The sequence below is a fragment of the Globicephala melas genome, chromosome 7 (genome assembly GCF_963455315.2).
Source record: "Globicephala melas chromosome 7, mGloMel1.2, whole genome shotgun sequence".
Classification (NCBI taxonomy): domain Eukaryota; kingdom Metazoa; phylum Chordata; class Mammalia; order Artiodactyla; family Delphinidae; genus Globicephala; species Globicephala melas.
This window is the reverse complement of record NC_083320.1, coordinates 88,366,356-88,380,382: the sequence shown is the minus strand read 5'-3', so window position 1 is coordinate 88,380,382 and position 14,027 is coordinate 88,366,356. Positions and strand designations below refer to the sequence as shown.

General features: G+C 34.9%; 1 protein-coding gene across 1 annotated transcript in view; it reads right to left on the bottom strand.

Annotated features, from left to right (window-relative positions):
- Positions 1 to 14,027, bottom strand: part of LRP1B (LDL receptor related protein 1B) — a 1,792,829-nt gene that overhangs the window by 714,973 nt on the left and 1,063,829 nt on the right. Inside the window, exons 16-18 of the mRNA XM_030883038.2 lie at positions 12,372 to 12,512; positions 8,072 to 8,197; positions 1,248 to 1,364 (exon numbers count right to left, since the gene is read on the bottom strand). Coding sequence (XP_030738898.2) covers positions 1,248 to 1,364; positions 8,072 to 8,197; positions 12,372 to 12,512 — 384 coding nt within the window. The remainder of the gene's footprint in view (positions 1 to 1,247; positions 1,365 to 8,071; positions 8,198 to 12,371; positions 12,513 to 14,027) is intronic.

The following is a 14,027-nucleotide window of genomic DNA, read 5'->3' as shown; positions in this document are numbered from 1 at the left end:
ACTAAGAACAGAAAAGCATTTAAGGTTTTCTAAAAAATAGAGCTGTCTAGAAGCCACATGATTGGTCTGGACATTGGAAAAGAGAGAGGATACACTGTTCAATCACAGGCTTTGGAAATTCTACATGTAAAATGTACAATTAATTGTATGATTCTCTATTGCTTTTTTTTTTTTGCAACATCTCTACTATCTTCTTTACAATGTCAACTGTCAATTAGTAATACTTACTTTATCTTTACTTTATCAGAGGCTATAAACTCAAATGTCTACAGGGACTTAGTCTAGTATAAAAAAACATTTAAAAAATAAAATTTTAGGTAAACAGAGAATGCATGCCCTAAACAGAGCCATTTAAATTGAAGGGTTACAAAACTGTCTTCTTATTTCCCTACTCTTAGAAATATTATAACATGGGGTCAAATTATTAAAAATATATACACAATTGTATTCTATTTTAATAAATGTGCTATGCATGTCTAACTTATGTTTCCCCACAGTAATTTTAAAAATCCATAGCCATGCCTGAAATAAAGTACAAGGCTTAGAAAACCTGGTTCATTCCTTCACTATGTTTCACTATACATTACTGAGACAAATGATAACACAACCTCCTGATACATGGGTACAAATGGGGGTAATTAAATTTGCAACTTTATGTAATAATAAATATTTATTGTTTTTAAAAATAGGAAGATCAGTGGAAAGTGATTAGGAATTTTGTTAATAAAAAACATTTTAAACTAATAAAAATTTTGTCCTTCAGAATTATACAACTATAGAAATGAAACAAATGGTTTACCAACTATGTATTCTCAGCCTGTATAGTTTATTGCTCCAAGAGTATAACATGCATACAAACAAGAAACATGTCCTCCTCATTTACTCCAAATGTCACTCAATGAGCTATTCAGTTTGAAAAATTTAATCATTATAGACATAAGATTAATAATGAACATTTGAGAATGTCCTGTTAGCCTAATAATAACCACCTCCTACTAAAATCTGCAATGTTTGGGTCCATTTATTTTAGCCAAGGATATGGTTACTGCCTCATGAATGGGACATATTCTGCAGTTATCATTAAAGTACACACTCAGGCCCAAAAGGCAGTAATAAAAAGTAACAGATCTTCTGCCTTGTCAACTTGTATTTATAGAGAAATAAATAGCCTTTTAAGAGAGATTATAGTGATAGAATCTTCTGTTTGATACCGTCTCCACTAATAGCATGTTTCACTCACAACTTACCACAAGATGCTATTTCGTCGGTCTGGTCCCCACAGTCATCTTCCCGGTCACACAGCCATGCTCTGGGAACGCAGCGCCCGTTTCCACAAGAAAACTGGTCCACCTGGCATGTTCTGGCTAAAATGATCAATTAAGGTACAAAGAATAAATTTAGAGGCCTTTTGAACAACATTAAGGATAAAACAGATCATGCAATTACCCTTTCACACATAAGATGTTACATTGCTCTATTACATATTTTTAAAATAAACCTTTATTAAATTTTTGGTAATGCCAGCTTGCCTGCCTTTTCTAAAGTTCACATGCTTTGCCCTTCAATTAAAATGAATGCTAAGTGACAAGATATTCTGTAATCCTCACACACTTCCATAAACGAAGCTATGAATTCATTATTTTACAATTTTTGCCCAGCACATGCTTATGAATATATGGCTGAATTAAATTTCATCCAACTTTTATTTTAATTAACGAAAAACAATTTTGCATAGCCTTTTCCAACAAATCAAGAAACTTGCTGCAATGTAGGAGGAAGGAGTTGGAGCTATCAGGGTAACTGGTTTCCAATTATGGGGTCAGAATTGTCTTTGTCCTCTAACATTTTCAATGCATTTATTTCTTGATCTCCGAATGATTTCAAGTATGGCTCAACAATGCAGAAAACATTTTCTAAAACATACATTTAGCCTTAAAATGGATTTTTTAAAGCTTACTTTTAAGCACAGTTATATAAAAATGTATGACTTTTTTTTTTTTTTTTTTGTGGTATGCAGGCCTCTCACTGTTGTGGCCTCTCCTGCTGCGGAGCACAGGCTCCAGACGCGCAGGCTCAGCGGTCATGGCCCACGGGCCCAGCCGCTCCGCAGCATGTGGGATCTTCCCGGACCGGGGCACGAACCTGTGTCTCCTGAATCGGCAGGTGGATTCTCAACCACTGCGCCACCAGGGAAGCCCCCAAAATGTATGACTTTTTAATCAAAGTATACTAATGAACTTTGCTTTGGGCTCTCTTAAGGTTTTCAATGAACACACACAGGGAACATTGCTTTCTCTGGTAGCCAAAGGCAGTGCTTTAAAATTATTCAGTGAAGGGGTTATGTTCTACAGGGGGTTTGATTGCCTTTTTCTATTATGATCAGATCAAGTTTTGAAAGCATGAGAGCCTAGATAGCTTCCCTAATTCTTCTCCTGGGTCTTAGTTTGTCACATACTTATTTTTATTTTTTATTTATTTATTTTTTTGGAGTATAGTTGCTTTACACTGCTGTGGAAGTTTCTGCTGTACAACAAAGTTAATCAGCCATATATATACGTATATCCCCTCTTTTTTGGATTTCCTTCCCATTTAGGTCACCACAGAGCACCTAATAGAGTTCCCTGTGCTATGCAGTAGGTTGTCATTAGTTATCTATTTTATACATAGTAGTATATATACATCAATCCCAATCTCCCAATTCATCCCCGCCCCCCCGCCCCAGCTTTCCCCCTTGGTATTCATATGTTTGTTCTCTATATCTGTGACTCTATTTCTGCTTTGCAAATAAGATCACCTATGCCATTTTTCTAGATTCCACATACATGCATTAATATACGATATTTGTTTTTCTCTTTCTGACTTACTTCACTCTGTATGACAATCTCTAGGTCCTTCCATGTCTCTGCAAATCACATACTTATTTTTAAATGTTTTTCTTTTTTTTTTTTTCCTTCTGTTACTCTGAGCTACAAACCTGTTTTCCTGAGTTATCAGTATACCAGCACTCCTTCTTTTTACTGGACCAAAGGAAAGAGTGGGAAATGTTGGGAAGGGGACACTCAGACCTATCAATATTTGGGTGAGATAAAGATTGGACAGTTGCGGAACAATTAGGGTCTGAGTTCCTGTGGCTATGATTAGAGAACACTGCTTAGTTTATAGATGTCCTCTTTTTTCCTGGGCCTGAGAGTCAGAAGGATGTGTTCCTATTTCATCAAAACACCCTGTGAACTTTAATACTGATGACTGGTATAAAATAGAGTATGGTTCAAAGTCATCTGAACACAGTAGAATGTGTTTCCATAAATTAGGGTTTCAGAGGTCATTTAAAATAATTTCTTAAAAGTCATATACTAGTTATTTCCTTTAAGAAAAGTGTACTTGCTATGTAGAGATGTATACCTATTTTGGTGAATATTTAAAGGATAACTTGAGAAAAACAAATGAAACATTTCTGGCTTGATTTGTTACATTAGATTGGATATAGTGTTTCTATTCTCAGTGGCTATACTTAGAAAGACCAGGAAAATTGTTACAGTATGTATTTTGCTTTGATTATGTGGATAAGGGCCCTGAATCTAAAATATTTTATGTAATATCTGATTTTTCCCTTTTTACAAATAAGTTGCTTTAGATTAACAGAGTTTAAGGAGCCCAACAAACATATGATTCTGAAGTTTTCAATGTTGAAATTTTAAAGTAGGGTTCAATATTCCTGTATTATTTTATTTTGTTAACCCTATGGATTTTCTGCTAAATTACTCTAACATTTAGGCTAAATCAACAAAGTTCCTAGGTAATTTTAACAAAACCATGCCTACTTGGAAAAAAATAAGTATATATTTGTATTGGCCTATAGAAGCGTGAAGACGTTAGCTTTGGTTTACTTGGTGGGAATGGGAGGGCATAGAGCTATGAGACAGATTATTAATTTTTTTCTTACATGTCTCTGTATCATTTCACTGGTTGCAGTAAATACTTTTTACCTTTTGAGTTTTAAGAGAATTTTAATAAGACAGTTTTCTTTTCAATTCTTCCTCCTGTCTTTCTTCCATCTCTCCCTCTTCCTTCCTTCCTTCCTCCCTCCTTCCCTTCCTTCCTTCCTTCTTTCCCACCCTTTCTCATTTCTTCTGTTCTCACTACATTTCTTTCTTTCCCAAATCTCTCCTTTCCTCCCTCATTTCCTGCCTATTTTATTCCTTCAGTGTTTCTTGCTTTAAAAAAAAGATATTATTATATATTTTCATCTCCATTAAACTCTAACTGACCCATAATTAGAGTATATTAAAATGTCCAATACAATGTTTTTCTGTTTGATGTCCTTATATCACTCTCCTAGTCATTCGGGTTTAACTCTAACAAGTTTTCTCAGATTGTCTTCTTTCATCAGGACTGCTATGCTGATTAGAGAGATGAATGAGAAAGGATTCCTAGAAACCTATCTCACATCATGTATGACCTACCTCACATTGTTATGGGACAGGCATTTGTGTGTCACTTCATTAACTCAGATGCTTGAACAACTTATATGACCCCTTATTTCTAAGAGTATTTACTGGCTTATTATAAAATATATGAATTCATTGTCTTTTCTAATCATGGAGAAAATGATCTGCTTAGTCTACCAGGCAAATTTAACTGATTTCAGATAAGAAAGATGCTTCATTCCATAAATCTACAAGTACTATCTGTCTATATGATATAATCAGATTGACTAAATTATCACCTTTTAATCACTAGATATGTATCAAGAAGACACAACCTTTACTTTCTCAGTTCTTGTTCCCATCAGTTCTGAGTTAGTTTGGAGGTGAGATTAGCAGAGCAGCCCCAGAGGACTCTAATTTTGTACCTAATGCTGCTTTAATGAGGAGGAAGTTTACACCTCCCCAGTGGAATTGTTTATTTAGCAGTGAATCAGAAATTCACTGTCACAATGTGAATTTTTTCTACACATTACTAATTATGCTTCCCATGACTAATTATGCAGTCATGTAGCAGTGAGAAATCCCACAATGCACAGGAACAGCAAGGAGGGGGAGAAGAACAGAGCTTAACACATTGTTCCTAAACTTTACCTGTGCTGTATTTTTTTTTTTTTTGCGGTACCCAGGCCTCTCACTGCTGTGGCCTCTCCCATTGCGGAGCACAGGCTCCGGACGCGCAGGCTCAGTGGCCATGGCTCACAGGCCCAGCTGCTCAGCGGCATGTGGGATCTTCCCGGAGCGGGGCACGAACCCGTGTCCCCTGCATTGGCAGGCGGACTCTCAACCACTGCGCCACCAGGGAAGCCCCCTGTGCTGTATTTTAATCAAAGCATTCCATTTAAACAAAACCTATGTCATGTAAGAATATACTCTTCAGTTTCTCTTGTAAAAAAGTCTGATTTTTTTAATACACCAGGTTTTCTTAATGCAATCCTATCTGTCTAGTTTGAATTTAGTTAAAATTTGTGGGGGGTATGAGAAGAACAAATATTATGTAATCAAACCAGAGTTCTATGCTGTGGGAAAAAAGCCGGATTGAAATGGCCTAGGCATGAAGCCACAGATCACCATGATTACTATGGGGAAAAGAAAAAATTCAAATCTAAGTACTTCTCATCTTTGTCCTCTGGGTCTCCCTCAAAAGTAGGCAAAAACATTTTGTTGTTGATGGAGAACAACTCCCAAGCCCTGCCTGTTAGCTCTGTTCTGCCCGCTTTGTATATGCCGTTTCCCTTCTAGGGACACTTTCCAACCCTCCACCCTCTACGGACTTCACCTCACCCTCCACAATCTGTGCTCATCAATCACTCATTGCTCTTTTAGTAAAATATTTCTATCATCTAGAAAAGTATCGGGAATGATATCATTAATACCTGTTTGTCATCATATAGCTCTATCAAATCAATATTTTTCTATATTTGCTACAGATTTTTTGTTTTATTTAAAAAATTATGTATTATAGTTACATTTGAAGTCCCCTTTGTAATCTTTCCCAATCACATTTCCCTCTCTCTTTTAGAAAGGTAACTACTATCCTTAATTTTTCTTTTTTTCATTTCCATACATATTTTATTCCTATTTTTATACATTTGTAAATCAATAAGTACATACAGAACTCTTTTGTATTTTCATATTTCATATGAATGGCACTGAATTGTTTATATTCTGCAATTTTTTTGGTTAACATTGTTAAAATTAATTCCTGTTGATATTTGAGTTATTATTTTTCATTTTAATTATGAATAACATACTATTATGTGAATATAACAGTGAATATATATATGTATATACATGTGCATATATGGAGAGACATGTATATATTTCCCTTCTCCTGTAACGGGCATTTGGCTTGTTTTAATTTCTCACTATTACCAGTGTTAAAGCAATGAAATTCTTATTCGCATCTCTATGTGCATAGGTATTGGAGTATAAACCTAGAAACAGAATTATAGCCTTGAAGGTATGCACATCTTCACATTTATTGGATTTGGCCAAATTGCTTTACAATGTAGAAAATCAATTTATCCACCAAGAATGCATGATGATTCCTTTTTTCCACAATCTTGTTAACACATGGTTTTATCAGATTATTTTTCCTAATTAAATGACTTGAACTGTTATTTAGTCATTTTTCTTCAGCTTTTTTTTGGTAAGGCTTAGCTTAGACATCCCCTCCTTCAGGAGGCCTTCCAAGATAGCCAAAGACTAATTAGTTGTTCCTTTACGTGCTCCCATTTGAGGGTCAACTTAGCACTTTGAATACGGCATGGGAGCAGCCTGTTTGCACGTCTTTCTCCTCACCTTAGCTCTTAGCTTCTTAAAGAAAGGTATTATGTATTTTTCCTCATCTGTCCCCAGTGCTGTGATAAATATTTATCGAATTAGATCCATGAAGGATAAATCCCAAAGAAACAACAGAAAATTGGCTTCTGGTAGGAAAGCATATTCTTTTAAAGTAGCCACAATGCCAAAGGCTACAGGATAGTGGAGTAAATTACAAAATAATCCCCTTACGGGAAGTAATTTATCTAGGATATCCAGGTACACACCTATATCTAGAAATGTATAGAAATGGCCCAGCCAGGGAAATCACCTAATGAATTTGCTATATTTTTCCAATATAATGAGCCATATGACCTATTCATTTTGGTAAAACAAAATGGAAATACGTTGTAACATGACAACATAGTTTTCAAAGCTAAAAGCCACATTTATTTTTCTCTTTGCTCTTTTTATTCAATTTGTAAAGGTGTACAGTGACCATAATAGTTATCATAAATATACTGACAAGAAGACCTAGCAGTGAGTGGCAAACTCAGCAGCCATCACTTAAAGTGGCACTCGAGGTACAAGCAGGTGGCGTTCTATTTTCTAGTGAACTGAAGGCCTGGAGTGGCTTAGAAATCTTACTAATTAGGATTGATTGTTTTATTTGCTCTTATACATAGCATTTTCACTTTTACTACTATAACTAGCTAGTCAATCCCTAATCCTCCTTTAAAAATCACATAGAATGAGAATGTAGCTAGGGATTCAAAGATTTACTGCAATGGGATAAATTATATGGAAATATAAATAGGCTTAGTGGTCTTGGAACTTTATAAAAAAAAAAACAAAAAAACACAACTATCCCACATTAATATATATGCCAGGAACAGAAAACAAGTTACAGAGGTGTTCTACAGCAGACTAAATAAAATACATAAATTATTTTTTCAAGGTTTAAAAAAAAAATGTAGTTCTCCATGTGAGATGGCCTACATCACAGTATACTCACGAACTTCTTCCTCCATTGCCAAGTAAAATTTAGCAGGGACAAGTCTTGTCCAAGTAGTGTATCAACAGTCAACTCATATGAATAGATAAAGTGCCAAATTACTTTGGAAAGCAGAATCATACCCAAAGATTAAGTAGAAGAAAATTTGTATTCTAGCCTTTGTGGCATCCAACTCTGAATTCATTTACTACTGCAAAAATCAGATCATCAGCACTAGGAAAGTCAGCTTAGTTCAAGGCATTGACCTGCATTTCTATGGAGACTAACTTTGGAGGAGATTTATGTATATATCCAAGCAAACATTTACCTGCGCAAGTTTGATTGGATTCATCTTCATTACTTCCACAATCATTAGCTCCATCACAAAGCCATCTTTTGGGGATACAGCGATTATTCTTGCATTTAAACTGATCATCAGGACAGCTATGATTGACTGGGGTGAGGCAGGGAGGAGAGGAGAAGTAAGCTGAACAATTTAAAACTGGATAAAATTATGATTATTTTAAGGAATAGTCATGGAAACTTTATGGTAATTATAATATTATAGTACAATTAATCTATATCTTCTGTCATTCACTGTCTCATATTTTATACAAAATAATAACATTCTAGGCTCTGTTAAAATGTAGTAGTTTTACAGAAAATATCAAGGAATTAAAGTTCAGATAAAAGGGAATATACTCATTTTTCATGTCTTCAAGTAAAACCAACTACATCCGCTAAGTCTCTTTTCCCGTCACTTATCACAATAGGCGACTGAACTTCAGTTTTACCAAAAACATTGAAAATTAACCTCAAATTTTAATGTGGAATGCAACAAGTATGTGTCAAATAATTTAATCATATATCAAAAATATTTGTGTTTTTTTTAAACTGCACATCCACTTCTTGAAACATTAAATAAGCCTAATTTTGTTATGTTTTGCTCAATGTTTTCTGGGACTGGAAAGAAAATTCGAAAAATAAAAATGCATCACTTGTGACCTGGAGTTGATGCTAAATATAAGATCCTGAATAATTTTAATAACAAAAATAATCATCATGAGTCTTTTCCCCTAATATAAACAAATAAACATGCACCCACAAAATATACTGAGGACATGACCAACCCTCATATGGGAAGCTGAGCACAGCTAAGGATTAAATCTCCAATATCTAAGCACAACAGGAGGCCATCTTAAAGTTAACCTCCTGTGATTACTTGTCCTGCTTTCTGGAGGCTAAATTCCTAACTGAATTGGCATGATCTTCAGTATTTGTTTCATCATTTCAACATTCTTTCTGAAGTAATTTTCCTTGTGCCCAGTAGTTACACTTCTGTATGATAAAAATAAATGTTGGTACTAGTTTTATTTAGAATTTGAAAAAGTAGCCATTTTATCATGCTATTACATAGAAAATGTATTCCTTTCTAGTCAGTTTCTACAAAACACTATTTATTTAAAATAGCCTTAGTGATTAAGTGGTTTTATCACTTTTTGGAAGTTTTTATTCATACATAGTAAAAAATAAATAAATAAACAGGAAGAAAGGGCTTTATGTTTTCTGGTATTTGAGCATGATTAACATTTTCTACTCACTTCAGGGACTTTAGCAAGAATAGCTGCTCAGGAGGATCAAAGTCATCGAATATATTAGAGGGTCAACATTTTAAAGTATTAACATTATGCATAAGCACTTCAGTGAAGCTTGATCAAAGACCTTGCAATTTTCACAGTGTTATAAATGGGAGGTTAAAAAGGAGGACCAAATACAATCCATTGTCTTGTGATTTGGAGTTGAGAAGTAAAATGATAACAGAATTCAAGGTCGAAGCTTATGAGTACTTACAATAAAAAATAATCCCCTGAAATGAATTATGCAGTGCTGAAATATTAACCATGGAACCCCAGGAATCTAATGCTGCTCAGAATCAAGCATGTTTAAAGAAGACACCGTACTGCTGGGAGGTGGCCAGAGATGTTTAGTTTTCCATTGCCCCATGTATTCAGTCATTCATTCATCCACATGCTAGTTGCTGTTCTAGACTCTGAGACTAAAAAGATGCTACGTCATAGTGTGTCTCCTCAGGAAGTCTTCTCATCTATTAGATGCATCAAATAAGTAAGCATAAAATTGCAATATGGTTTGGCAACTACCATAATAAGAGAATATCCAAGAGATGTTTAACTCAACTGGGCTGTATCGAGAAGGAGATATTTGGTGTTCAAAAATGACTTCCCTATGGAGGTAATGGTAAACTACGGTGAACTCCATAACTGGGAACAGACAATGCAATATCACAGAAGAAAGAGAAGGACATTTTTTAGAGATTTACATGTAGTTCAACATGACAAGGACAAAGAGGCTAACTGGATACACGATAGACATTTAAAGCTAAAAACGTAAATGTGAGACATAACATGAAGTACTTTCTGTGGAGTCAATAGATTTTAGAATTTATCTTGTTGGTTATGCAGTTATTGAAATGACAAGATTAAATTTCATTCTACAAATATCACTCTGGAAGCAGTGTGGAAAGTGGGCTTTTTAGTTAAGGGAAGAATAGTGGCAGGAGTAACAGCAGGGCACCCACTGCATTCATCTCAGGTAGGAGCCTAATTTATGCAGTGAAGATTTAGACGAGGTAAGGATAAAACATTAATTACTTAAGAGGTAAAAGAGATGAGATTTATTGATAGAATTGAATATGGACTATATGTAAAGTAGAAGACACCAGGAAAAGGCCATGGTGTAGGTTTGGGTGATGTGATAAAGATAATGAAAGAAAAAAATATTGACTAGGAATTTTAATATTACAGTTAACAGTAATAATGCCCCCTCTACTCATAGAGGAGATGAGTTTCTTTATGAGTTGGTGAAAAGAACAATCACACATAACAGGGACCTATAGGACTGATTCCTAAATACTGGGATGCAATATCTGTGCTCTATTTGTGCACTCTGTGACTATGCAGGGAGCTGATACGCAGGGAGCATTCACTGTAACCGTGAGTAAACACTGTGAGTCATGAGGAATGAGGCAATTAATCTAATGAAGGGGTAAGCTGGGGTGAAGTGAGAGTAGCATCGACATATATACACTACCGAATGTAAAATAGTTAGCTAGTGGGAAGCAGCCGCATAGCACAGGGAGATCAGCTCGGTGCTTTGTGTCCACCTAGAGGAGTGGGATAGGGAGGGTTGGAGGGAGGCTCAAGAGGAGGGGATATGGGGACATGTGTATGCATATGGCTGATTCACTTTGGTGTACAACAGGAACTAGCACAGTACTGTGAAGCAATTATACTCCAATAAAGATCTATTAATAAATAAATAATACATTGTTTGTGTTAAAAAGTAGGAAAAAAAAAATCTACCCTTAGATGAAATGCTCCTCCCACTCCAAAATTTTTGGCTAATTTTATCAATTTAGTATTTAACATTTTACTTGTGGCACACTTTATAGAGAATAGACAGGAATAGGATTGAAAATAAGAAGTTCATAATGTTGAAGTCAGAGTCCACGTTTGGAAATTAAGAGAAAGTAGTATTAGATTTATGTATTAATTACAATTTATGTATTATGTATTTTTATACAATTTGAAAATATTTTTAGAAGTCCATATTCTTGGAATTTTGTCCCCAAATTGTATGCCATAGATGCTCAAACCAATTTTGTTCATTCTTAACAGGGAATCTTTAAAACTTTATTTTTATATTCTTGATTGAAATAAAAAGGAAAATGGAGGGTTGCCAACGAACTCTCAATTAGTTTAGCCACTTTAACTGAAAAAATGTATTAACTGAAAAAAAATCATTTTCTTTTAAAAATAATATATATAAGTCAAATCAAAAGACAAAAGATAAATGTCACATACCTCTCTTCATATAAAAATATTTCATATCTCTCAAAACCATTCAGGTAGTGATTCTTCTCAAATGTATTTTCAAAAGTTTACTTAATCTGCTTCTCAAATTGTTTTCCTTCCATATTTGTAGGACATTTCTTCATCCCTACCAGAAATGTGAAACTATTCCTATTATAGCAAATGATAAACAGCTAAATAGAAGCTAAAGGGGAGAAAAATCAACCCTTTAATTTCTTTAACAGTCTGAGTGTCCCTATGTGTTTCCTACTATGTACTGAGCCAGTGAAGTTAGGTAATAACATATTCCAAACCCATGTCTGTTTCCTTGGATCATCTTCAAGGCTCTGTTGCCAAGGAGCAATGGAGTGGATCGTGACCTTCTGTACCAGTAATTCTGCCTTGTGGGAGTTTAAATTGATTTTCCACATCTTTAAATTCAGAGATCCGAAGGGTCTCCTATAGCAACCTTTTAACAATGGTACAGTGGCGCTGACAGCACAAAATAGGAAAGAAGAGAATTTCTGGAGCAAGCAAAATGGTAGTATTCAAAGATGGCGAAGGATGAGAAAAACAGTGCTTTAAAACTATGCAAAGGAGATAATCTAAGGTCTAATCTCTATACGAAAGGATGACTGAAAAAAAAAAAAGCTAAGTTCAATCTGCATGAATGATATTTTTAGGTTTTCCCAAACTGCTTTGATAGTTCACACACTCAAAGACTCAGAAAGTTTTAACATAACTTGAAGGAGAACATACAGCAACTGACTGAATCTTCATCACTTCCATCTAGACAGTCATCATCGCCATCACATTTCCACCGAGCTTGGATACAGTGTCTGTTTCTGCAGCGAAATTCTCCAGCTTTACAAATGTGAGGTAATTCTTCTCCAGGATTAACTACGGTTAAAACAAATCCAAGGTATATAAACACTACTAGATACATTCAGTTCATTAAAATGTAAATTTTGTTATAATAACAAAATACTGATCTCATTTCATCTTATAGAGGATATGAAAACATCTCAACATTGTAGTGGCAACCATCTCTGGAAATGAGAAAATTTTAGGTTTTCCTGACAATAATTATTCTACTAAGAATTCTAAAAATACATTTTAAGCAACTGTCTCCAAAATAATAACCACAATAATACAATACCATCTTATATTTATGTTGTTAGTAGGTTTACTTTTTAAAGAGCTCTTATTCATAATCTCAGCGGATCATCGTGACAACCTATGAAGAAGGCACGGCAAAGAATTTTACTACCTCCACCTTACACATAAGTACACCAAAAACTAATCAAAGTGAAAAGACAAGGGAATAGCACACAGCATTGATGGCTGTATTTACTTCGCTGGTCTGCAAGTGGAAAAAAACAAACAGCTGTGGTTAAGTATTCAAGGAAGTATTAAGTTAATCAAAATGATTATATACTCAGAATCTATGTTCCATATATCCCATGTTCTCTGATCAAATGTTAGGAATTCCACTGATTGGGATTTATTCGCAAATTGGAAGTGTTGCTATTCTTCTGTTCTCTTTGAGTGGATTCAGTAGAGTCTGAAAAGTGAAGGGAATGTGGCACTGGTTAAAGTAAATGATTTGTATTTCTTGGACTGAAAAAGGTGTTGAATTATCAAAAGCTGGTTTATTACTAGAAGAAACAGAAGCCAATTTTTCCACCCCAGTTCTGATAGCCTTCAGCTTTATCTTGGGTAACTGCTTAGGACTGATGAACTGTCACAAAACCTATATGCACTCCAATAATAAGGAATAACGAGAAAACATATGTGGCTTTTCCAGAACACTCTGTGTTTCACTCCCTTAACCCTTACATTTTCCCTGCTGCAAAGAATGGAAGAGGGAATGTGACTCTGAACCATAACTGCAGAGAATCTGCTTCAGAGAATTATGCGTGGGGCTGGGCAAGGAAACGCGTCCCATATAATCCAGATTCTTATTTAAGGCATTAAGGGTGAAAAATAATCAGTGTGGTGAATGAAATATTCAGTTAGATCAAAGGTAATCCTATGTGTCTTCTGTCCCCTCTCAGACAAGCGGACACTGTACACAGGAACTGACAGTAATTTTTCCTAACTGTTTAATCTTTTTCAACAACAAAATGAAAAAGATTTTGTTGAAAATTTTGTTGAAAATTGCAGAAGCAGCAATTTCTCTAATGTTGTCTTTCCGTAAGGTCACTTGAAAGTAACAAATTTTGTAAATATACATATTATATATATACATATTCCTGTATATACATATTCATATATATACATATTCAGAGAGAGAGAAAGAAAGAGAACAAATCTCAAATAGGAAATTGCAATAAATAAAAACAAAAATGGGAGATCATTGGGTCTCCTATTCAACCCCAGGGTACCTTTTTATAGCAGCAACTGGGAATGAGT